The sequence below is a fragment of the Rhinoderma darwinii genome, chromosome 5 (genome assembly GCF_050947455.1).
Source record: "Rhinoderma darwinii isolate aRhiDar2 chromosome 5, aRhiDar2.hap1, whole genome shotgun sequence".
NCBI lineage: Eukaryota > Metazoa > Chordata > Amphibia > Anura > Rhinodermatidae > Rhinoderma > Rhinoderma darwinii.
The window spans coordinates 190,305,978-190,332,165 of record NC_134691.1 but is presented as its reverse complement, the minus strand read 5'-3'; the positions used below and the strand labels follow the sequence as shown (position 1 = coordinate 190,332,165).

Below are 26,188 nucleotides of genomic sequence, written 5' to 3'. Positions count from 1 at the left end.
TTATTATGGTCGTTTAGATATACATAATATGTGTAGGGTTTTTTGTTTTATTTAGGGTAGGGGCAATAAAATATGTTTTATGCAAAATGATTTTTTTTTATTTTTTTTTAACCCCATTAAGGGATAACTTTATTTTTTACTTGTATTGTATTAGCATAGTCCAGTATGCTAATACATCATACTGTGTCACTATGACACAGGCTGCTGTTAGGGCAGCACACAGTGTGCCCGAACAGCAGGCAAACTGCACAGACAGCCCTGGGGTCCTTTGTAGGTCCCCAGGGCTGACTGCAAAGGGAGGACAAACTCGATAATAATGCCTATGGATTTAGAATGGGATGTCATAAAATACTTTTATTCATATAGTGTATGTTTTACACATCTAAGGATAACCGTTGATTGCAACTGGGCTATCTTTTAAGAATAACACTTTAAATAATATTTAAATTAATTTTTACATTTTGATTTATATCCAGATTCTGAAACCTAGTCCTTCTCACACAGCTGAGAGTTTATTACATTGTATCAGTCCAGGTAATTGAGCTAAACACATCAAGAGCACTGATCTCTCTCTCTTTCCCTACACTTCTACATTGTTACAAACCCTTATGACTAATGTTATTAAATATTTTCATATCTTTACTTTCCACTTCAGGTCTGGACATTTAAATGTTGCACTTATACTACTGGAGAATGGTGCAGATGTCAATGCCCAGAATCGACTAGGAGCAAGTATCCTGACCGTGGCATCAAGAGGAGGTCATGCAAGCGTGGTCAAGCTTCTTCTTGAGAGTGGAGCTTTTGTGGACAATTATGACCATTTCGATGTCAACATAGTGAGTAGCAAAGGCCACAGAGAGGATATGCCGGAGATTACAGCCCTAATGTCGTCTACCCAGCATGCTCATGAGGCAGTGGTACGTTTGTTATTGGACTGGGGAGCTGATGTGAATTATCGTGTAAAGACAGGTTGGAGTCCATTGATGTTGGCAGCCCTTCATGGACGTGTGAGTGTGGCCCAGCAGCTGGTGGATAGGGGTGCTGATCCGGATCAAGTAAACGGTTTGGATAAAACACCTTTTGAAATTGCCCTGAGCTTCAAACACAAAGACATGAAAGATTATCTGGATTCTATAACCACAATTCGACCTAAAACCGGTACGGGGCAAACTCTTCCTCTCTTTTTATCTGCATATTTATTTGTGTTCTATTTTTTCCTACTACGTTTTCAACCACAATATTTTTAGCACTTTTATATAGTTCAGAATACAATGGCATATCCTAGTTTTGGATTGCAGTTTAATGGGGAATGGCGAGTCTATCTTTGAACAGAACAATGGAATGATTTCTGACCGATTTGATTTCTACTGCTTTTCATATGGGATTTTCAGACCGCGTGTCCACAGCAAGCAGTTTTTTATATTATTAGAATCTTCAAGGCCAATTTAACTTTAAATGAATGGCAGATGAGGCTTGGCAGTACTCATAATCCTGTCTTTTGTTTACTCCTTTTATTAAGCAAATTTTTCAAATAGTCCATTTAGGGGGGACTTCATTAAAGGGGTTGCCTAGTTTAGAAAACCCATTTTCATGTATGTTATTCTGGGTTAATAGAAGGGGTCTATTGTTCAGGATCCTCTTCTTTTGGGCAGAGGGGAGGGTGTCTCTTACTCTGGAGGACCTGACCTGCATTACACAGGTGATTTGAATTGGCACAGTGTCATGATTAATTCCCCCTGTGGTGGTGCTGCCAGGTTTCCCCACAGTCGACTGCGCTATTAATTCCGTCATTAAAACAGAAACTTGCCGGAATGGTGACGAACGGAAACCATTAGCAATGTTTCTGTCACCATTGAGATCAATGGTGACGAAAACGGAAGCTGTGGTTTCAATTTTACTTTCCGTTGCGGGGTTCACCTGACGGAAACCTCCGACGGAACCCCAGAACGGAAACCCAATGCTGATGTGAACAGGCCCTAAGGGGGACACTTTGTGACCAGCTTGTCAAGGGACCCTTCTAACGAGTAGGGATTGTGCAAAGGGGGGACAATCCCTGATAGGTCCGATTTGCACCTTGCATTTTTTTAACCCAAAACAAGGAATGGATCTGAAGTATAAATATTTCCGAAACTCCTCTTCTCCTGTGGGCACCTGTAAGTGGGAACTGGGCCTCCGTGAGGGAGATTTACTAAACAAAATTCAACCAAAAATTAGTCCATTTATTATGTGTTTAGACACTCTTGAAGACTAGAAAAAAAGAGGTGTGCCTAAGAGAAGTAAAAAAATGCGTCAAAATTATTACATATGCGCCATTTCTTGGGTGTAAAATACTAGTATACTTGTACGGCAGCCATGTAGTGGCATAAAAAATAAATATGTGTCTAACATGCCGTGCCTTTAAAGAGACTCTGTCACCACATTATAAGTGGCCTATATTGTACATGATGTGATCGGTGCTGTAATGTAGATTACAGCAGTGGTTTTTATTTAGAAAAACGATCATTTTTGATGGAGTTATGACCTATATTAGCTTTATGCTAATGAGTTTCTCAATGGACAACTGGGCGTGTTTTACTATATGGCCAAGGGGGTGTTGTACAGAGGAGTGTATGACGCTGACCAATCCGTGACCGATCAGCGTCATACACTTCTCTCCATTCATTTACACAGCAATAGCTATATCGCTATGTGCAGCCACATAAACACACTATAACGTTACTGCAGTGTCCGGACAATGAATATACATTACCTCCAGCCAGGACGGGATGTGTATTCAGACTCCTGTCACTTCTCTGTGATTTACAACACAGCAGACATAGTCTCGCGAGATTACGCTGTAAACTGTCATTTACAGCGAGATCTCGCTGTGCTGTAAATCACAGTGAAGTGCAGAGAAGTGGTCAGGATTCTGAATAGATATCACGCCCTGGCTGGAGGTAATGTATATTCATTGTCCGGACACTGCAGTAACGTTATAGTGTGTTTATGTGACTGCACATAGTGATATAGCTATATCGCTACTGCTGTGTAAATGAATGGAGAGAAGTGTATGACGCTGATTGGTCAGCGTCATACACTCCTCTGTACAACGCCCACTTGGTAAAACACGCCCAGTTGTCCATTGAGAAACTCATTAGCATAAAGCTAATATAGGCCATAACTCCGTCAAAAATGATAGTTTTTCTAAATAAAAAACACTGCTGTAATCTACATTACAGAGTCGATCACATCATGTACAATATCGGCCAACTATTGTCCTGCTTTAATTTTCCATATTGTAAATATGGTTGCTATGACCAAATGCTTGGCTTTTCCCTGCACTAGTTCTGATAAATCTTCCCCGTTGTCTGTCCTGTATTTCATACATTACTTTGCCGCCTATATTCCTCGAAAGCTTTACTGAACATGCAGGTTAACGGTTCTGATAATGTCTACAGTGCATAATACTGGGTGCTGGGATCCGTTCCTATGTCATGCCCTACGTGAATACAGGATTTATAATGAATATGACTGATCTGTTTTGTAAAAGATTTCATTGACTTATAATGGGTCCATCTGGTTTGGGCCTGTTTTTAAATTTTTTTACCTTGCAGAATGGCTCAGCAGACTACGACGTACTATCCATCAAAGAGCACTAGAAACCTGGTGGAACGTAATAAAGTTCAACTTTATCTGGAGTAATCTGATTAGGTTATTCTATTTTTCTATTTTATATAATACAGATGAAGAAAAGAGGCGACCAGACATTTTCCATGCTGTGAAAATGGGTATGTTATGAATTTACTATACAAATTGTTGTGAATTTTGTTGTTGTTGTACCTTAGTTTTTGTGAAACTTTATAGCAAAGGTGTTACCCCTGTCAAGGTCCATCCTATAATATATTCAAAGCAAAAAAGAAACCCAGTTTGCTTGGGAGGGAGCCACTGTCAGATTTTTTTCGAGTATCATTATAATGGCTTTGTACACTACCAGACATCTGATGACCTATCCAACAGATATGTCATCAGTACATGATCTGTGGGGGTCCGACACCCGGACCCTGCACCGTTAAGCTGCTCTGTCTGCCACCGGGCACCGATGTCCATGCCGGAAGCAGATGGCTCCAATCATGGAATACTGGCCGTACTGCAGCTCTGCTCCCATTCAAGTGAATAAGAGCAGTGCTGTAGTTCGGCAGCACGGCCGCTATGATATGTACGGAGCCAACTGCTTCTGGCTCCGTACATTGCATAATGTGCCATAACATCTGGTGCCCGCAGGCCACCGAAGCAGCTGATCAGTACCAATTATTTACTGATGACCTATCCAGTGGATAGGTCATCAATTGTCCGGCAGTGGACAGCCCCTTTAATGCTTGGACTCTTATCCACTAATGGTTGGTATTGTCCTATTTTCAGGATTCCTTATTTTATGATTTATGGTAAACACTTTCTCTAAGGGTATATTCACATGCAGCAGATTTGTTGCAGAAAATTCTGCAACTGAAAATTTTGTTCCATGCACCTGAATAGATTGTTTCTGTAACATAATCATGGATTTCTGCCATGCTCATTCACATGATTGGGACAGCCACAGAAATTTCTACAATAAATTGACACTTGTGAATTTCAATGCAGAGAATACACTGTTATTACACCAGTGGATACTGGATACTGTGGGGGTCCTGGTGGTCGGAGCCTCACCGATCAGTGTTGTATAACTTCTCATAAAACACTTTTATGGGGAAATCCCTTTATGTATCTATTCTGTAAAAGCTTTCTCTTTTATGATGGAGTTCTGTAATATCCCTTAAAAACGAAACTAGAGAAACTATGTAAAAAAAAACAGGATTATGAATCATCTAGGTTAATTTAATGCTCTAATCTTTCTACTCCTAATCCCGGATCAAAACTAATATTTGTGTTTTAGTTTAGTTTTACTGAAAATAAAAGATATATAAATGTACAATAAATCGTCAGCACTCATGAAATATACTATAGGCCAGTAAGAAAAGAAAGTAGTAAATAAAAACTTCTGCGTATTCTCTGTAATATATTTTAAACTCTCCACAAAATGACAGCAGATAATCCCAAAATAAGAATGAATGACTTTACAAATAATTCCAAAATGGGATATTTGTCCTGGTGCAAAACCGGTCTGTGAATCTACTGTTGTGTTGTGTATTAGGGAGTGGCATATTAGGGTATATGGATGTTATAGAGGGGGGTCCCTCACTCGGAATACCCCTCTATAAATGGGAGTAGAGTGTAATCCCACATTTCCCCTGTAGAGGTCTCTGCAGTAGAAATGTAAGGCTTGCTGCTGCTTTCTGAAGCTAAACCCTCTGATCGCTGGGCCAGCTTCAATTTGAAAAGGAACTGTGTTTGGGGGAAAACCCCTTTAAACTAGAAATTCCCCAATATCTAAAAATTATTAGAACACTTTTATGTGGAGTGGGAGTTAGAAGTACGTTCAGCAGCTTCATGTGCCCTGCCAATGTTTTACAAATCTGATACCCGACGCAGGCTGTTTTACGACAGGCTTTGTCCCATTCACTGACCTTGCAGGTTAGTAAGCGTTTCTCAGGGTAACGGTGGAGAACTTGAAATTCTTCTCAGTCTTGTATGTCATTATGAGGTCTTTCTCCCAGACATAAGGATGAGGACATCATGGATAAGGAAATTCACCATGAATAAAAAATGATTTACAGTTGTGGAAGCTCATCCTTAATATAAAGCGTTTCAATAAGAATATTCCATGACTTGGCATGAAATCTGATTGGTTTCTCATCTTCGTGTTACATTATAATTTAATAAAAATACATTTAACATTCTCACTGTTTCTTCTAGGGAATCTGTCACTGGTTAAAGAGATTGTAGATGAGGATCCCAGTCAGGTCAACGCTGTGAATTCAGACGGGGCATCTCCACTAATGATCGCTGCAGTTACTGGCAAACCGGAACTGGTACAACTGCTGGTTGATAAGAAGGCCGATATAAACAAGCAGGACAGTGTCCATGCCTGGACAGCTCTCATGCAAGCCACCTACCACGGGTAAGTTCAGCAGATTAAAGAATGGAGAGGTGCACATTCAATTGTTCTGTTTTTTTACTGTAACTACGCAATTTACATGACTTTTTGTGAATTATGGTGTGAAGATACAAGTAGTGCTGGAAATAGGGTTACTGTATGTGTACTCTTCCTTAGCCATTTTGTTACACTTTTGACATATACAAATAAAACCTAAATTATACCCCCCCTCCTAAATATTTTCTGAAATTAGACACCTGGTACATTCTGAAAATGCCACCAAGTACTTTACACTCATAGGCGTCTTCATGGACCTTTGCACCTAAAGCCCCCTTAACATCCCAGTATTTTCACTATGTTTAGCGTATACGCCAGGAAATGCTCCCAATGTAAAAGTTAAAGGCGTTGTCCAGTCCCTAAAAATGTATGGCCTATCCTCCGGATAGGCCATCAATAGCTGGTGGGTGGGGGTCCGTACGAGCACTGCTTCCCCCTTTATTTCTACTTGCTCACTGTGAATCGTCGACATGGATGTAGCGGCACTTCACAGGTATTGCAGTTGGAGAAAAGGCTGCAATACCTGTGAATCGCCACTACATGTGTGTGGACAATTCACAGTGAGCAAGTAGAAATGAAGAAAATCCCGGGAGTCGGACTCTGCCCAATCAGCTATTGATGGCCTATCCTGAGGATAGGACATCAATTTTTACTGGCTGGAAAACCCCTTTAAAAGCAGGCTTTGATAGATGCCCAGCCGTGGGATCCGTCGCGCATAGACATAGTTTAACGGATACGTCATGAAAAGCTATTGAAAAACGTATCATGAAGTATACGTTTAACAAATGGCTGTGACATAAGACCATACAGTGGCAGACGACAGCCAAACCCCCTCCCCCAACAAACAAAAAAACAACTTAAAGAGGCTCTGTCACCAGATTTTGCAACCCCTATCTCCTATTGCAGCAGATTGGCGCTGCAATGGAGATAAGAGTAACGTTTTTTTTTTTTTAAAAACGAGCATTTTTGGCCAAGTTATGACCGTTTTTATATTTATGTAAATGAGGCTTTCTAAAGTACAACTGGGTGTGTATTATGTGCGTACATCGGGGCGTGTTTACTTCTTTTACTAGCTGGGCGTTGTGAATAGAAGTATCATCCACTTCTCTTCAGAACACCCAGCTTCTGGCAGTGCACAGACACAGCCGTGTTCTCGAGAGATCACGCTGTGACGTCACTCACTTCCTGCCCCAGGTCCTGCATCGTGTCGGCCACATCGGCACCAGAGGCTACAGTTGATTCTGCAGCAGCATCAGCGTTTGCAGGTAAGTAGCTACATCGACTTACCTGCAAGCGCCGACACGATGCAGGACCTGGGGCAGGAAGTGACGTCACAGCGTGATCTGCCAGAAGCTGGGCGTTCTGAAGAGAAGTGGATGATACTTCTATACACAACGCCCAGCTAGTAAAAGAAGTAAAAACGCCCCGTGGAACGCACATAATACACGCCCACTTGGACTTTTACTTTAAACACGCCCAGTTGTACTTTAGAAAGCCTCATTTGCATAAATACAAAAATGGTCATAACTTGGCCAAAAATGCTCGTTTTTTTAAAATAAAAACGTTACTGTAATCTACATTGCAGCGCCTATCTGCTGCAATAGCAGATAGGGGTTGCAAAATCTGGTGACAGAGCCTCTTTAAGCCTCCAAGGTTATGGAATTCACTTTTCATGTTTTATTCATTATCCTCTGTGCCCCCTGTCTGGATCTGCAAAGCGCTCCAACTTCTATTCCTGGGGCGGACTTGAAGCTGAGCGCACCCCCCAGAAAACTACAAATCCTGTCATTATTTGCGGTGCATTATTGTCCTTTCTCCTTCCCACCTTCCGTATTGCTCTCCCTGCATAGTGCAGTGTCACGATGTTCACCCTCAGTCTCTCTGTCACCCCACCGCATAGATCCTATGTACACTGCTCTATAGTAACAACAGGCACCCCACAGCTCCAGATCATATTTTTTTTTTAACTGGCCGAAGTTCAGGCGCTTGTCCAGGATCGCTTCTTTTATAGGGAATGCCCTATAAATGGGAAGGCCAAATGAGCTGCGGTCACGTGATTATGAGGGATGCAGCACTGGTGAAAAGACGCAGCAAGGGGGCCAGCTTGTATTGTGAGGGGCATGCAGGCCAAACCCCAGAAAAATTGAAACTACACAACTTGTAATAGAGGTAGTTTATGAAATGTTATCATTTTTAATGTTCTGTCAATTGGAATATAATTTTGTGTCGCTGGAAAATCCCTTTCGCATCTATTTTGGGCCTTGAGGACATATCGTTTTTTGTTTTTTTAAATTATGCGCTACAAGAGCCATAATATTACAACATTTCTATTTACGTAGCCATATGAGCCATACAAATGGTTTTCATTTTGTAAAAGTAGCATAACATAAAAAAAAAAACTATTTCCATTAAATATTGCCATACTTGTACTGACCCACAGAATAAAGTTATGTCATTTTTACCGCAGGATGAATGCCGTAAAATCAAAACCTAAAATATAATTGCTGTTTTTTTTTTTCCATTCCACCCCACAATTTTTATTTTTTTTTTAAAGTTTTTCCGTACATAATGAAAAAACCAAAACTGTCTGCAGGTTAAAGAAACGCTAACCTTATATCAAGATTTCCGTTACCTTGGATTCTTTTCTACGTATGTGTTGACAATAAGTTGGAAAATTGCACCAATCTAAGCATGGAGGTGAATAGCAAGTGGTGCAGCGGATCCACACCGTCCATCTGTAATGGCATGTGAGCATTTGACAATCGGCGGTCACATACTGCATATGGTGACATGACCACTGCAGGCTGCCAAATATATTCGCTCAAGTTGTGACCCCCGACTTACTGATTTTTTTTTTTTTTAACGGATGTTAATTTGATAGAAAATAAATGATCTGACGGTTTAAAATGTAACAGTATAGAAATAGTGAAGATTACAATCCCTCACTGCAAGGATTAATCCGAGAGATATCATCCACAATTTGTCAAAAAATTATCCACTGGAGTAGGACTGGAGTATTTTAAGACTTTTACTATAAATAATTCTTAAAAATGTGTTATACATTGTTTACACATAAAGGACTTTTGATTCAACGAATATTGCAATATTCCCTTGTCACAGAAAATATTCAATGATACAAATCCGTATATCCTCCAGACATTGTAAAATATGCAAAGAGGTTAGCCACAATCAAAGTAATCCAATTTATTAAAGAGTTAACTTTCCACTTCTAGTATATGTATAGTTCTCGTCCCACATATTGTTTTGCATATATAATAATAGAGCTTATATCGGGGGGATCAACCCCCCTACCGGTCATGTTGTGAGGTGCTCCTAATATAGTAGACCAGGGGACTAGGGAACCACTTTTCAAAAGTTATTCTCCCGTTTCCTCGCACCCTGCATTCATCAGGGGAGATTAAGCCATTTGACCACTCTTCCATAGTAGACCGAGTTTGTCATTTCACATTCTCTAGTTGTTTTGCCTATATATTTAATAGGGAATGGACATGTGATCTTATACACCACGTTCTTGGAGCTGCAATTTATAAAATCCTTGATCGTGTATCTTTCTCCTGTATGGGCTCCTGAGAAACACTTCACAGCTTGTACAACTGTACAAGCTTTGCAGTGTCCACATTTGTAGCAACCATTTATTTTTTTACTTAGCCAACGGCCTTCCCTACAGGGATTTCTTATGTGACTTTGCGTGACCCTATTTCCTACGCTCTTCCCTTTCCTATAAGTCACCTGTGCACAAGGGGATAATACCTCTTTTAGGTCCGTGTCCATCTGAAGAATACCCCAATGTTTTCTTAGGATGTCATTGACCTCTCGATTTGCCCTATCGTAGGTCCCTATTAACCTAATAGGTTGTTTTACCAACTCTTTCCTACGTGTCTCCCTTTTTTGTGTGTGTGCATTTCTATATGCTTCCTTTAATATCTTGGGTGCATAGCCCCTTTCTAGGAATCTCGTCCTGAATTCCCCCGCCCGTTCTTTAAACTCATGGTCACTTGAACAGTTTCTTCTGAGGCGGAGATAATGGCCCTTCGGTATACCTTGTTTTAGAGGATCCGGGTGACCACTCTACTAATCTCAGAAGACTGTTTGTGGATGTACGTTTTTTATAAACTGTAATCTTCAAACCTCCCTCATCGTTCTTGGATATAAGCACATCCAAGAAAGGTATGGCATTTGGACTGGACTCAAAGGTGAACCTTAAACCAATGCAATTCTGATTCAAGTTTTTTACAGACTTCTCAGTCACCCCTATGTTCCGTCCATAACACAAAAATATTGTCTATGTAGCGGGCCCACGTTGCTATGGGATGATTGAGGTGTCGCGGCTCGTCCGTAAAGAACATTCTCTTTCCGTCGGGTTGTCCGCTGCTCCACTGGAGACTGAAGCACAGCATTCTGCTCTATTGTCTCCGGTAATGCCAGCCGGATCTGCGACAGAGGCCCCTATCGGAGCCTCCAATGTGGATATGAATGAGGCCTAAGGAAGGCATCTGAATGCAGAATAATCAGCATTTTAATTGTTTTGTGATTTGTTCTGTTACTCTGACATAATTAAGCTTGTCAATTAAGGAATTTCAATGTAACCACGCCTTCTGTTTCATTTTTGGATTAGTTCATTGGAGGCATTAAGGCTATCCTCATTTTAGTTGACTGCCCATTTCTGTATTAACCCTTTCCCGTTGCGAATATGCCTATTTTAAGTCGGGAAAGGGTTTTTAAAATGGCGCCTGCCCAGAAGCCGAGCGGGCTCCATAGCCGCCGGGTCTCTGCTGTGTTGCACAGCAGGGACCCAGTGGCAATGTTTGCGATCCGAAACATTTCTGGTCGCAAGTATTTAATCCCTCAGATGCCGGTTTCCGATGTGACCACCGGCATCTGAGGTGTTTTTACTGCCTCTTTCACTTCGGGGCCGGTCAACGACTCTTCCATGGCCAGATCACGGGAGCCGTTGTATTCCTATAGCAGCTGGGAGCCTTGTGAATTCTCCCAGCCTTGCTATAGGAAGATTGCTAATGAGACCTGCCTGTGGCAGTCTCCATAGCAATGCACTAATTTTGCCATAGATTGCAATATTGTTTATTGCAGTCTATGGCATAAGTGATCTAATGATCGCAGGCTCAAGCCCCCTAGAGGGACTAAACTATAGTAATAAAAACATTTAAATTTTTAAAAAAGAAAACATATAAATCACCCCCCTTTCCCTAGTTCACATATAAAAATAAACATATTAGGTATCCCCGCGTCTGAAAATGCCCGAAATATAAAAATATTTTCCCAAGACGGTGAACGCTGTGGCGGGAAAAAAGTAAAAAATGGCCAAATCACAGTTGTGGTTTTTTTTTGCCACTTCAACCACACAAAAAATGTAATAAAACGTGATTGAAATGCCAGACATTCCCCGTAATGGTATGAATAAAAACTACATCTTTCCACGTACAAAAGGACGCCTTACACAACTCTGTACATAGAAATATAAAAAGTTACGAGGGTCACAATATGGAGATTCAAATAATTTTCTTTCAAATGTTTACATTTTTTTAAAGATACTAAAACATAACAAAAATGATATAAATTTGGTATCACCGTGATCGTACTCACCCGCAGAATAAAGGTAATATGTCATTTTTACAGTGAACAACGTAAAAATGAAATCCATTAGAAAATGGCGGAACTGCTGTTTTTTTTCCAAATCCACCCCATTCGGAATTTTTTTTTTTTACAGCTTCGCAGTACATCACACATAATATTAAAGTGTACAATTTGTCCCGTAAAATTAAACCCTCATATGAGTGTGTCAACTAAAAAATAAAAAGGTTATGACTTTTTGAAGGCAGGGAGGAAAAAACAAAAGCATAAAACCGAAAATGAGTCTGGTCCTGAAAGGGTTAAATCAGTTGCTGCTTGAATACAATTTGGTCAGAAAATGACTATGAGAATAATAAAAGAATACATAATAATTATTAACTGTCTTTTGGAGAAAAACATAAACTAAAACATGGACATCGTAATAAGTGCAATATTTTTATCATCTTGCTTAGAAACAAAGAAATTGTGATCTACCTGTTAAATCAAGGAGCTGACGTGAACCTGCATGCAAAGAATGGCTACACAGCGTTCGACTTGGTGATGCTGCTTAATGATCCAGGTTTGGATAGTGGATGATATTACTGTCTAATCACTTCGGCTTCATGTTTATGGAAGGGGCATGGAGTAAAAATACTAATTCTATGGTGTTAAATCTATAATTGTGGGTAATGTAATATTTATTGTATGAGAAGATAGATACACCTCTTATTACCTTGACTGACCCTATACTTACTGAAGTTGGGGGAAGCACCCCTGTACCAGCACCTTTTACAAATGCTGAAAGTCATTAGCGGGGAACCACATCGAAGGAAAGACAAATATCTATCATTATATCAGATAGAGCTGATCGTTGATCGGCGCTTGTTTGTTCCTGTCACATGGAGCTATGGATGGGGATAAGCGGTTGTTGATCGCCCGTCCCCATACATTATTATCATGTAGGCAGTGCGTCTCTCTGTTTACACAGGGTGATGTGCTGCCGACAACGATAATATTTCACTTTTTTAAAAGATACGATCAGCAGATGATCGAGCGTTTGCTCGTTCATCTGCTGATCGCTGCCCTGTTTAGACAGGGAAATTATCAGGAACGAGTGTTCTATGAACGATCGTGTGCCCGATATTCGCCCAGTGTAAGTCTCCAAGTGTAATAACAGGTTCACTACGAGACAATTGACAAGTACCTCTTCAGATTCACACACTGCAGCTTGGTACAGTTCTTTTTTTTTTAAGACCAAAAAAATACTAAGTGTATACAAAAAAAAAAATGTGGCTGATTTTTTTTTTTCCCTTTTATAAGACTTTAAACACATCAAAAACTGTACCAACTAAAAGCCAGTATGAGGGTATGTGCACACGCTAGCTGGCTTTTACGTCTGAAATTACATACTGTTTTCAGGAGAAAACGGCTGCGTCATTTCAGACGTAAATGCTCCTCCTCGTATTTTGCGAGGCGTCTTTGACGTTTGTAATCTTGAGCTGCTCTTCATTGAATTCAATGAAAAACGGCTCAAATTACGTTGCAAAGAAGTGTCCTGCACTTCTTTGCCGAGGCAGTCAATTTACGCGTCGTCGTTTGACAGCTGTCAAACGACGACGCGTAAATGACAGGTCGTCGGCACAGTACATCGGCAAACCCATTCAAATGAATGGGCAGATGTTTGCCAACGTATTGGAGCCGTATTTTCAGGCATAAATCGAGGCATATTACGCCTCGTTTACGCCTGAAAATAGGTCGTGTGAACCCAGCCTAAAGCTGCTCTTACTGCGATGCTACCTTATATATTGCTCTGGATCTACATGTGCAAAAGCAGCAAAGTAAAATAGATTGTTTTTCTGTTTCAACCATGTAAGTCACGTAATTGAGTGTTTTACCATAAAAAGCAGTAAAATAACATTACAGATTCCATGACAGTAACCAGAAATCTGCACAGTTGTGATCAGTGTTTAAGCCCTTAATGACGATATATCCATCACGAGGGGGGTGGGTGCTCGTTCCCGCATCGTGATGGTTATATCAGTCACTCGGATCTCCTGGGTAATACCACTGCACCCATGAAATCAGCGGCAGGAGCACGACTGCTATACACAGCTAGGCTCCTGCCGCAACTACCGGAATTGGAGAGAACTCCGTAATAAAGGTACCCGTTCTGCCATCAGTGACTGCCTATTAAGCCAAAAATTATTAGATTTCATAAAAGATGGGCTATTGTAAAAAAAAAAAAAAAAAAGAAACCTACATTATTCGGTACCGCTGCAATCCTATCGACCCATAGAACAAATATAATTTACTTGTTATACGGCACAGCACATGGTGTAAAGAAAACGTGCAAAAATCATTGGCAGAAGTGCTTTTTTTTCCCTTTCCCCTCACAATTTTTTTAAATAAAAGTTCATCAATAAGTTTTATGTACACCAAAATGGTACCAATGAAAACTACAACTCATCCTGCAAAAAACAAACCCTCATACGGCTACATTGGCAGAAAAATTAAAGTTATGGATCTCACAAAAACTTAAAGACTAAACATATTTAGTATTGCCGCATTCATACCGACCTGTAGAACAAAGTTAACATGTTAATTTTACCGCATGGTAAACCAAGAAAAAACCAATAGCAGAATTGCTGGGTTTTCTGTTTTTTTTTGTCTTCCCTTTATTAATGAAAGCAAAATCAATAAATAATATGAACCGCAAAATGGTGCCATTAAAAATAACATCTCGTCCCGCAAAAACAAGCCCTCATACAGCTGCGTCACTAAAAAAATGTAAGAAAATGGTTTGGAATTTATTTAACATTCTTTATTTTTGGGTATTTTTCCACACAACATAATCATAACAAGTCAGTAATGAACAGTGATGAGAAAAGAAAACATACATATATACATCCATTTCACATAATGCCTCTTCAATAACCTGCAGAGTGCATCCCATACTGGGCGTGCCTCAGTATGTATGTCACACATCCCTATAATGTTGCCCAGACCTCTGTACCAGCAGAGACGCATTTAATACAATGGACCGGTACTACGGGCCTAGCTAACTTACCCCCGTTCCTGACTATGCATCCAGAACAGTGGGCACCACGGCAGACGGGAAGATACCCTAGCATGTGATTGTGCATCATGTGATTCTACATCGGATAGAGGAGAAGGAAAGCATACAGAACCAGAGGACCCAACATCTCACTATCAACCTGCAGACGGATCAGGTCAGCCCTTCCCCTGCTATGTCCTAACCGTCCTAAGCATAGCGGAGAAACTCATCTGTTTCACAAAACTCCTGCCACTCCTGCCAAACCAATCTTCCCGCTCTCTGAGCCTCTCACTGAGCTTGTGTTGCCTCTTCCATTCTCTGCAGCAACAAGATCTCCCGAAACCATTCTGTGATCGTTGGTGCACTATTGGTTTTCCATAGTTGTGGGATCACTGTACGGGCAGCAATCACCAGATAACTAATCAGAGTTTTCGAGTATTTTTTAATTGCTCCAGAGAACATGGACAGAAGCAACACCTCGGGAGTGTTGGGCAGCTCTTGACCTGTGATTTTTTGTATCAGATCTACCACCGATGCCCAGAATGGCTGGATCAACGGGCACTCCCACCAAATGTGCAGCATCGTGCCCCCTACTCCACCACAACGCCAACATTCATCCGGTACCGACGGATAAAAGGAATGGAGCAATGTTGGGACTCTATACCATCTTGACAGAATCTTGTAGTTTGTTTCCTGAGCCTTGCAGAAGATAGAGAAACTATGGCACAACGTAAAAGCATTGGACCAGTCCGCCGCCGCTGGAGCCGACGTAAGCTCCCTCTCCCACCCTTTCACATAGGAAGTTAAACCCTCATGATGAAACTCCTGCATACACTTATAAAGAAGGGAGATAGACCGTGTTGGAGGGGAGGCTGCCACACAAAGCTGTTCTATCGACGTTAGTTCTCTGTTTAGAGAGAGCCTCTCCCTATTGGTGTTATAAAAGTGCTGTAGCCGCAAAAAATCCCAACGCCCCACTGCTGATCTCTCTGGCTCCGGAACAAGTGCCTCAAAGGGTTTCAACCCCTGGTTCGCCAAAACATGGTGAAACGTCAGTGGTGAAGGCCTGGACGCATAGGTCAAGAATGTGGGCTGTTGGCCCTGCGGGAAGTCTCCATTATGTGAAATCGCCACTAATGGGCCATCTGGAGGAATCCCTAAAGCCAGAGTGCGATATCGTTTGTACGTGAGCACCACCTGTCCCGCCACCAGAGGGAGTCTAGCATTCTCCTTCTCCTTAAAATACCTCCCCCTAAGCCAGAGGGACCGGCGCCAGAAGGTTTTCTAACCCCACCCACAATTTAGCTTCCGCATGGTGGAACCAATCTAAGATCCTAGCACTCACCGCCGCAAAGTAGTAGGCCAGACAGTCAGGTAGACCTAACCCCCCTCTCTGCTTGCTCTTGAACAGAGTAGCTCTCGCTATTCGCGGTGGTCTACCCCTCCAAACAAACCTGGCCAATGCTTTGTTTCGCTGCAGAAAAAAAACCCTGGGCAAGACACACGGGACCGTCTGAAAAACATACATTAAACGTGGCAGAATATTAATTTTTATCACGTTTATCCTCCCCAACCACGAAAACTCCTTGGGCTCCCATTTGTCTAAGTCGGCTCTAAGTGTCTGGAGGATAAGCTAAAAATTAAGAGCGTAAGAGTCCGCATGGACCACAGGTATCCACACTCCTAGATATTTCAACGAGCCCGTTCGCCATGCAAAGGGATAGTTACTACGCACCTGTTGGGCATCCTCCCCTGACAAAGATATATTCATGACCTCACTTTTAGACATGTTCATCTTATAGTTACTATAATAGCTGTATATTCGAATGGCTTTCATCAGGGACGGCAATGTGATGTGCGGGCAAGTAATGTAAAACAATAAGTCGTCTGCAAACGCCGATACTTTAAACTGCATCTCCCCAACTTGCACCCCCCGTATGTCCGTGTTGCTTCGAACTGCCACCAAAAGATGTTCCATCACCACCGCAAACAGTAAAGGGGACAGTGGACAGCCCTGTCTAGTCCCATTACTAATCTTAAATGGAGCAGATAGTGACCCATTTACTCTAACCCGCGACTGGGGATGATTATATAGGGCCATAATACGTGTCAACATTAGCCGACCCACTCCCATCTGACTCAGTGCCGCCTCCAGAAACCCCCAATCCACCCTGTCAAAGGCCTTCTCCGCATCTAGCGACAACAGCATGCAGGGTACTCTGTTCTTGGTCACATGTTGGAGCAGCGAGAAGGTCTTAAGCGTATTGTCTCTAGCTTCACGCTGTGGGATAAAACCCACTTGATCCAGGTGAATCAGGGATCCAAGGAACCCCGCTAATCTATTCGATATCAACTTAGCGTACATCTTAGCGTCCGTGTTAATGAGGGAGATTGGCCTATAATTCGCGCAGTGTTGTGTATCTCTACCCCCCCTTCGGTATCACTGTGATGTGGGCCTGTAAAAAGGATTCGGGGAACTTCACTTGATCCGATATCGAGTTAAATGATTCTTGCAGCGGCTCCATCAATTCCTCCGCAAGGGATTTGTAAAATCCCGCCGTGTACTCATCGGGCCCCGGGCTCTTCCCTGCCGGTAATGCTCTAATGACCTGCAATATCTCCTCTCTGGAGAATGGAGAATCGAGGCCCACCGCCTCTTCAGTGGACAACTGAGGCAACGCTGTGTCTCTCATGTATTCTGATAACGAGGGCGGTGTTTCGGGCGGGGCCTAGCCCTGAGTGGGGGAGGGCAGATTATAAAGCGAGGCATAATACTCACAGAAGGCCGACGCTATATCCTCCATCTTAAACGACAAGTCGCCTGCTAGATTTCGAATAGATGGGATAAAGGAAGACGCCCCCCGCTCCCGGAGTGCCCTTGCCAACGCCTTCCCCGCCTTGTTGCCCCACTCATAGTAATAGCGGGCCCCCACTTGACGGATCCTAGCTCCCTGTTTGTCCAACAACAATTGGACCTCATGTCTAGTTTTGGTGAGCTCCCTAAGCGTACATTCCTGTAGCGTCTGCTTATGCTGGGCTTCTAGTGACTGTACTTTTCCCAACAGTTCCTGCAGCTTCGCTCCCCTCTCCCTCTTGATGCGAGCTCCGTGCTTGATGAGGACTCCCCTGAGCACACATTTTAAAGCTTCCCACTTTACCGCTGGCGCCGTGTCATCTCTAACATGATCCCCCCCTAAAATTCTCCACTGTTTGCTTCAATTCTGCTTTACACACTGCGTCCTTCAGGAGGGATTCGTTAAGTCGCCAAGTGCAGTCACTGCGACACTGCAGTGAAAAACGCAGTGCACAAGTCACTGGAGCGTGGTCAGATAGAAGCATGCTCCCAATAGAGGACTCTTTCACAAAGGATAGTAGACTATGGTGCACCATGACGTAATCAATCCTGCTGTAGGAGTTATGGGTGAACGAATAAAAAGTAAAGTCTCGGTCGTCTGGATGGGTCAGTCTCCACACATCACATAGCCGCATATCCCTAAGCCTCTTTCTCAATTTGTTCAATTTATTGTATGCCAGGGAAGTCCGCCCAGAGGACGTGTCCAGCAACGGATTGATGGCTAGATTAAAGTCCCCACACAGGATAGGCGCACCTGCCGAAAACTCACTCAGTGCTGCCAACATTTTTAGGAGAAAAGGGACCTGATTGGTGTTAGGGGCATAGACATTGGCTATCGTAACCGTGCGGACCCCCACCTCACACTTCAAAAAAATAAAACGTGCCTCCGAGTCTACTCGTGAATCTATCACCTTTCCCTGAAATGACTTATGCAGAAAGATAGACACCCCCCTAGTTTTGCCCTGAGGGTTACTACAATGATATCCTACCGGGTAATATATGTTCCTAATAGTTGGGACCATGATCCGTCCGGAAGTGAGTTTCCTGAACACAAAGCACTTGGGTCCTCTGTTTATGTGAAGTGTACAAGATCTGAGACCTCTTCTCCGGAACATTGAATCCCTTCACGTTCAGGGATGAAATGGTGAAATCAGCCATTATCCCTGAAGTCAAAGGGGTCTAAGATGCATCTGATCACACAGTACCTATAGTGGTCCGAACCTGCCGCCATGTCCACCGTCTCGCCAAAGACACCAACGCCCACCGTCCATAAATATATTGCACTACTCCAGCATTGCCTACAAAATAATCGAAAATGGATGATAAGAAGAGAAAAGAAACAACAAACAGATGACAAGTAGAACATCCTGTCACAGCCCTATACTAAGTTGTGCCGCTAGGCACTTATATCACTGGTTAGAACCAGCCCAGTCACAGCGATAATCCTATGTGGCGTCACAGAAGACTACCGAAGAACAGTACACTGTTACCTGGTAACAGAGAGTTTATATATCGCACTAAGGCCTCATTTACACGAGCGTAATATACGCGCGTGCTTTTCACGCGTGTCGTACGCACCTATATTACTCTGGGGCATTGCAGACAATGCGTGAATTTTGCGCAGCGCGAGTGCGTTGCGTAAAACTCACGACATGTTCTATAATCGTGCGTTTTTCGCGCATCACGGACCCATTGAAGTCAATGGGTGCGTAAAATCCACGCATGCCGCACGGAAGAACTTCCGTGCGAACTGCGTGATTCGCGCAAGAGCTGTCGAAAGGATGAATGAAAACAGAAAAGCACCACGTGCTTTTCTGTTTACAAACATCCAAACGGAGTGTCAAATTAGAGATGAGCGCACCGAACTTCACCGGGTTCGGTCGAAGTCGTTTTGACCGAACCCGGCACAAAATTTTCCGGTACGCGACGTCAGGAGACAGTCACTGTCCACGGTGCTGAAAGAGTTAAACTGGTTCAGCACCCTGGACAGTGACTTCCGATCACAATATACATGAACGTGTAAAAAAAAGAAGAAGTTTTGACTTACCGATAACTCCCGGCTTCTTCCTCCAGTCTGACCTCCCGGGATGACAATCCAGTCCAAGTGACAGCTGCAGCCAATCACAGGCTGCAGCGGTCACATGGACTGCCGCGTCATCCAGGGAGGTGGGGCCGGATGACAAGAGAGGGACGCGTCACCAAGGCAACGGCCGGGAGACCGGACTGGAGGAAGCAGGAAGTTCTTGGTAAGTATGAACGTCTTTTTTTTTATTCACAGGTTGGTGTATATTGTGATCGGAATTCACTGTCGAGGGTGCTGAAAGAGTTACTGCCGATCAGTTAACTCTTTCAGCACCCTGGACAGTGACTGACATCGACTAGCCTCATCTCTATGATGGCGGCTGCGCGAAAATCACGCAGCCGCGCATCATACACTGATGACACATGGAGCTGTCAAGTGCCTTTTGCGCACACGACAAACGCTGCGTTTTTTGGCCTGCGCAAAACGCACACGCTCGTGTAAATGAGGCCTAACTTCCACAGCCTTTACTATCCACTCCTGCTGACTCAGTTACCTAAAGGGACAGACTTCTCTTCTGCCAGCGTGAAACACTTATGGGGACTATAACTTCCCAACTTAACCCCACTCCCAGAGGTGCCAAACTACCCATTGCCTTATCTCTGTAAATGGTCTCCAGCCCTGGGTTCTATATCCCCACATCAGAAAAACAGAGCATTACATTACCCAAACCCCCCACTCCGACGGTTTTGGCCCTCCCCGCATACACCTGCAAAGAAACGGGGTTAGAGACACAGCAGATTCAGCACATCACATCAACGTTCCCGAAATCTTGATGGGGACGTTCTCGGGCGCCTTTGCGTTCTCTGCGGCAACGGCGATCTCTCTCTCTCTCCATCCTCCCCAGTGCAGGCCTTCCCGGACGCATGGCTCCCGGTCGTTGTACCGCCTCCAATTGGAAAGTCTCCCAGTCCGGTAAGGTGATGACAGGCAGGTTCAGGGCCCTCAGGAATCCTGGAAGTTCCGCATGCGTGTGTAACGAGACAGTTCTGTCCTCCATTCGCACATGCAGGGCAAAGGGGAATCCCCACCTATACAATATCCCCCGATGTTGTAGCAGGGACAGCAAGGGCCTCATCAACCCGCGCTGCCGCAGGGTGCGTCTCGCTAGATCCGGGAACAGCAGTAGTTTAGCCCCATCAAAATCAATCTCCGCCTTCAACCTCACTTTCTGTAGGATCTTTTCTTTGAGGCCGTAGTAGTGCATACGGCAGATGACATTGCGCGGCCTGGTGGCATCCACACTCTGTGGCCGCAAGGCCCTGTGAGCTCGGTCGATCTCGATATGAGTATCCACTGGGTGATTCTGGAGGGTGTTGAAGATCAGCAGATTTAGTTGCTTCCGGAAGGCCTCTCAGTCGAATATTGTTTCTCCTGTTCCTGTTTTCCAGGTTATCTGGTTGCCCTTGGAGTTGTCGCTGTTGTGACCCTGAAATTCTCTGATCCTTAAATTGTTGAATAGTGACCGACACCGACTCTTTCCATGCCTCCAGCTCCCCCACTTTAGCTCGTAAGGTCGTTACTTCGGTCTGGACCACATGTAGGTCCCTTCTCCACGTAACTTTCAGGTCGGCTGCCATCTCCTCCATGTCCCTCTTAGAAGGAAGAAGCGCCAATAGAGCTTGCAATTCTGGGTGGCCCCTAAGTGTCTGGGCCGCCCGATCTGGTGGCGGTAAATCCCCCATCATGCTGCTTCTTCCAGAGGCAAGTGGGGAGTCAATCTCTCCCACTTCCCCCCTACGTCTCCGTCTCCTACACGTCTCTGGGGTTCTTCCCCGTTCTTCTGAGGAGTAATCCTCCCCCTCCTCTTCACTCGGAGCCGCCTGAGCCTGTACCGACTCCTGCTTCTGCAACCTCCCCTGGTTATGCATTGGTGCCTCAGCTGCCCGGTCTCTTCCGGTGTCCTGCCTTGGGGCACCGTCCGGCACACTGCCTCTCACCTCCTCCTCATCCAGCTCGTGTGCTGCTTCCATGCTCCGGTCACGGCCGCCATCTTGGCCCCGACACGAGGCTTCTGCGGATGCAGGTACGTGGTGTCCTCTGACGCCGCCACTCACTCCTGAACTCCACTCTGCCATCACTTCCTCCGTCCTCCGCCCCATCCTCTCTTCCACTTGGGCCTGCTCTCTTTCCCGAGAGAGGTCTCGGCTTCCTCCATCGCAGGTATGGGCTCACCTCTTTCGCGGGCGCCGCCATCTTGGTTTCTCCTCGCGGTCCGGGACCCATCGGGTGCAGGCTCCTGGTCTCTGCTCCACTCCCGACCATCCCCTCCAGTTAGGGAACCGGAGTCTCCAATATCTGTCCGCTCCTTCTCCTGAGCGATCAGTGCTTCCAGGCTGCGAGCCAGCCGTGCTGGGCTGCTCACCACGCTTCCCGCCGGAGGCCCTCTCAGGGGCGGCGTCGCGGCTCCTCCCGAGCTAGAATCCCCGGCTGCCAGCGGCTGGAAAAAAATTCGAAATCGGGGTATCTGTACCCCCTTGAGTCAGGGTACCCTTTGGGGTCTTTTTAGCACGGGTTTCCCCCATTTTACTGCCCGGTCTGTCCCTTTTTAGCTCAGGCTGCTGGAGAGCTCACTCACACACGTCTGCTCTCCAGCTCGTCCAGCCACGCCCCCTTCATGGTTTGGAATTTAATGCCCAAATAAATATATATATATATATATATATATATATATATATATATATATATATATTATATGTGATTTGTAGCAACTATAGCATACCACTTGGGGGCAGTATTTCACTTGTTTCAAATGCTGAGCCTATATTTTAGATGCCTATCTCACAACCAGTATCACATTTCTGGTTTTACATGAGCAGCTCAGTTTAGCTAGTTCCTAGCAGCAGCATTCTGTATTTTGTAATGTCTCACTAGAGGGGTGTATAACCCTAGGACATTATATTACATGGCTGAACAGTTGGAATCCCTCATTGGGCTGTGTTTGAGTTATGTAGAGCTGAATGTTTGGTTGTCTTACCAAATATATACAGTACAAATGCCAAACTAATTATTTCTCTGCAACTTTTAGTTTTACATTTGTCACTCCAAATAAAAGATTTTATACTTTTATATGACTCCATTATTATTCCTAATCTGATGTCAGTAAGTAGTCCGTCAACTGCAGAATCCCATGACAAATGTACATGATCAGGTCAAAAGTATGTGGACACCTGACCGTCACATCTATATGAGCTTGCTGGACATCTTATTCTAAAATAATGGGCGTTAATATGTAGTTGGGCCCCTATTTGTGGCTAGAACACCTTCCATGCTTCTAGGAAGGCTTTCTACAACATTTTGTCTGAGGGAGCCTATTTAGCCAAAAGAGCATTTGTGAGGTCAGACACTGATGTTGGACGAGGAGGTCGGATTAGTGATCGACGTTCCAATCCATCCCAAAGGTATTTGCTGGGGTTGAGGTCGGGGCTCTGTGCAGACCACCTGAGTTCCTCCATACCAAACTCGTCACACCGTGTCTTTATGGACCTCACTTTGTGCACTGGGACACAGACATGCAGGAACAGGAAAGAGTCGACAAGTTAAAGGCATACTATTGTTTAAAATGTCTTTGTATGTTGTGGCATTAACATTACCCTTAACTGGAAATAAGAGGCCTAGGCCAACCCCTGAAAAACAGCCCCAGACAATTTATTCCTCCTCCACCAAATTTTAAAGTAGGTACTATTCATTCCATAAGGTAGTATACTCCTGGCATCCGCCAATCCCAGTCTTGTCCATCGGACTGCAAGATTGTGACGTGATTTATCACTCCAGAGAACACATTTCCACTGCTCCAGAGTCCAGTGGCAGCGTGCTTTACACCATTCCATCTGATGCTTGGCATTGTGCTTGGTGATGTAAGGCTTGCATGCAGCTGCTCAACCATGTAAACCCATGGCCATGAAGCTCCCGGTGCACAGTTCCTGTACTGATGTCACTTCCAGAAGTAGTTTGGAACTGTGCCGTAAGTGATACAACAGAAGATAGGTGATTTTTACACGCCAAGCTCTCCAGCACTCAGTTTTTACGTGGTCTACTACTTCACGGCTGAGCTGTTGTTACTGCTCGACATTGACATTTCCACTTCATAATAATGGCACATGCAGTTTACCGGGGCAGATCAGAAAGCTAGTTATGACCTTTCTAACAGCCACATTTTTCAAATCTGACATGTCACTTTGTGATAATGACTTTGGAATGCTTTTACCTATCCAAGCAATTCTGAAATTGTTTTCTCGTGACACATTGTACTTTATGTTAGTGGTGAAGTTTGTGTCCACATACTTTTGTGACATTTGTTTTACCATAAAATGTGTTAAATATTGAATATGTCTGGATTGTATTTTAGTTAAGAATAATGGGAGATATTGTCACTTTTTTTTTTCCTGTAGACACAGAGCTTGTGCGGCTACTAGCAACTGTCTGTCTGCAGGCAGACAAAGAGAGGTCAAAACAGAAGAATAAAACACTGTTCCCCAATTCCAAGAACAAGCCATATACCTTCCCCCTTCCACCAGAAGACAAAGCTGGATTAAAGGTACAGCATTGGTTCTTTGTGAAATGTTTGAAATAACTGTTAAGTAACTTTGAAAAAATGTTGTTTTGTGTCAATACTCATTTACTCCCATTCATTCTTTAGGTTTGTTTTTTTCACTCATATATTTTGCTTGTAAGTGGGTTGTACAGCCCCTTTAAATTGTCACATACATGCCTTGTTATCTTAGCTTGTGTGTGGTGAGACTGAGCTTCTTCTGTAGTTCCCGTTTCCCCTTTGTCCTGGTGTGGTCTGTCTGCATCCGTATATGCCCTCATGTTTGTTTGGTCCAGGCTGTACTCCCCTTCTTCTTGTGTCTGTGCTCCTTGTTGTCATTAGTGGAACCGCTGGCACATCTTCAAATAGGGCGTCATAATAGTAGCATGGGGGAGCAGAGCAGAAAGGGGAGGGCGGTGACTACTGACAGTTGGTGCGACACCATTACAGGAGAAGTAGACCCATTAGGAGGAATATATGAAAAGTTTTAGATCAGTTTTCTGGCGTAAAAAAGGTGGCAAATTTTGGTGCATGCCATAATTGCACTAAAATGTTCTAAGTGGCGCGAAATTGAGGCGAGGGTTAGCATCCGCTGGAACAACCGTTTTATCATAAAAAAACTGGCATAACTTACGGCGCAATTCTACACCAGCTCATAGAAGGCGTATATTCTCATATTTGTTGCACTGAGCCAAAAGATGCGCCAAATATATTAAGTGTGCACTAAATATTTTTGGTGCATTTTCCGCCGACAAATTCGTTTAAGACTGGCGTTTGAAACTGTCTGGCTTCAGACCTGCCGAGGGACCTGGTTCTCTGGAAGTAAAGCGGAACAGCTTTTGCACACGACCGAGATCGGGCACTGGTTCCCTTAGTGTCCCAAAATTCAACTTACAGCTCTTGCACATGACCGAGATCGGGAGGTGAAAAATGGTCCGTGTGTCGGCCGGATTTCCTGGCTTGACCGCGGTACAGGTGAACGGGACTCCTGGCATCATAGACATTTATGAGGCTAGGAGTTGCTGCCTTCCCACGGAATTGCTGTATCATTTTGTTCAGTATGGAACAGCAGTTCCATTGGGAGACAGGTACTCCTAGCCTCATAAATGTCTATGATGCCAGGAGTTCTGTTCACCTGTACCGCGGTCAGGCCAGGAAATCCGTCCGACACACGGACCATTTTTCACCTCCCGATCTCGGTCATGTGCAAGAGCTGTAAATTGACTTTTGGGGCACTAAGGGAACCAGTGCCCAGTCCTACCTACAAGTGCAAGTACCCTGGTTAAGTTCAAGAGTAGTGAGCCTAATCTGGCATATCTGCGAGTGGGCGTATAGAAACAAGTTGTTCGGCAAACATCAAGAATTTATTACTGTTAATTGCAAACTGTTTAGAGTGTTCCTTTTAAAGAAACAGCACCCCCCTTTCAAAAAGGACTTGAACTAAGAAATATGCGTGTGCCACTCCGTGGCATGGGGACAGTTCTCCTGGTTGCGTTTTGATACTAGAGAACCTACGTTAATAAATCTGTTAAAACTACAATTCTGTGATTATTAAAGAACCACCCGTTAAATTCTTATTCAAAAATTTCTACTGGTTGCCCTTAGAAAGAGATAGTGGTTTAGCTCCAGTCCACTGTAACAGTATAGCTCTGTATCTTATGGCCTCCCACAATTCTCTACTCCCTGATAACCGGAAATAGGATTCTAAATTTACCTTTAGACATGAATGGAAAATAAAACAACATGTAGCCCAAAATCAGTACAAGGTGTAAGGTAAGCATTTACAGTTACTAAACTTTTTACATAGGAAATTAAGTTACGTATCTGAAGTCTATGGGAGATACAGAAACAGCTGACACTTTAAAAGAGATTGCCTGAGCATTCCATGCCAAATCTCTCCTGGGAACAGCGGATTGGGACACCTGTTCTTCCGATTGATAAGAGTCTTAGCAGTTGGACCCTCACCCAGTCAGATCTTTATGGCGTAATAAATGGGTATGCTTGTTCTGTTA

The 26,188-nt window shown here is 43.8% G+C and overlaps 1 protein-coding gene across 1 annotated transcript in view; it reads left to right on the top strand.

The window, feature by feature from the left end:
• Window positions 1-26,188, top strand: part of ANKS6 (ankyrin repeat and sterile alpha motif domain containing 6) — a 76,791-nt gene that overhangs the window by 16,602 nt on the left and 34,001 nt on the right. Inside the window, exons 2-6 of the mRNA XM_075826830.1 lie at window positions 656-1,158; window positions 3,723-3,767; window positions 5,830-6,034; window positions 12,130-12,236; window positions 24,037-24,182. Coding sequence (XP_075682945.1) covers window positions 656-1,158; window positions 3,723-3,767; window positions 5,830-6,034; window positions 12,130-12,236; window positions 24,037-24,182 — 1,006 coding nt within the window. The remainder of the gene's footprint in view (window positions 1-655; window positions 1,159-3,722; window positions 3,768-5,829; window positions 6,035-12,129; window positions 12,237-24,036; window positions 24,183-26,188) is intronic.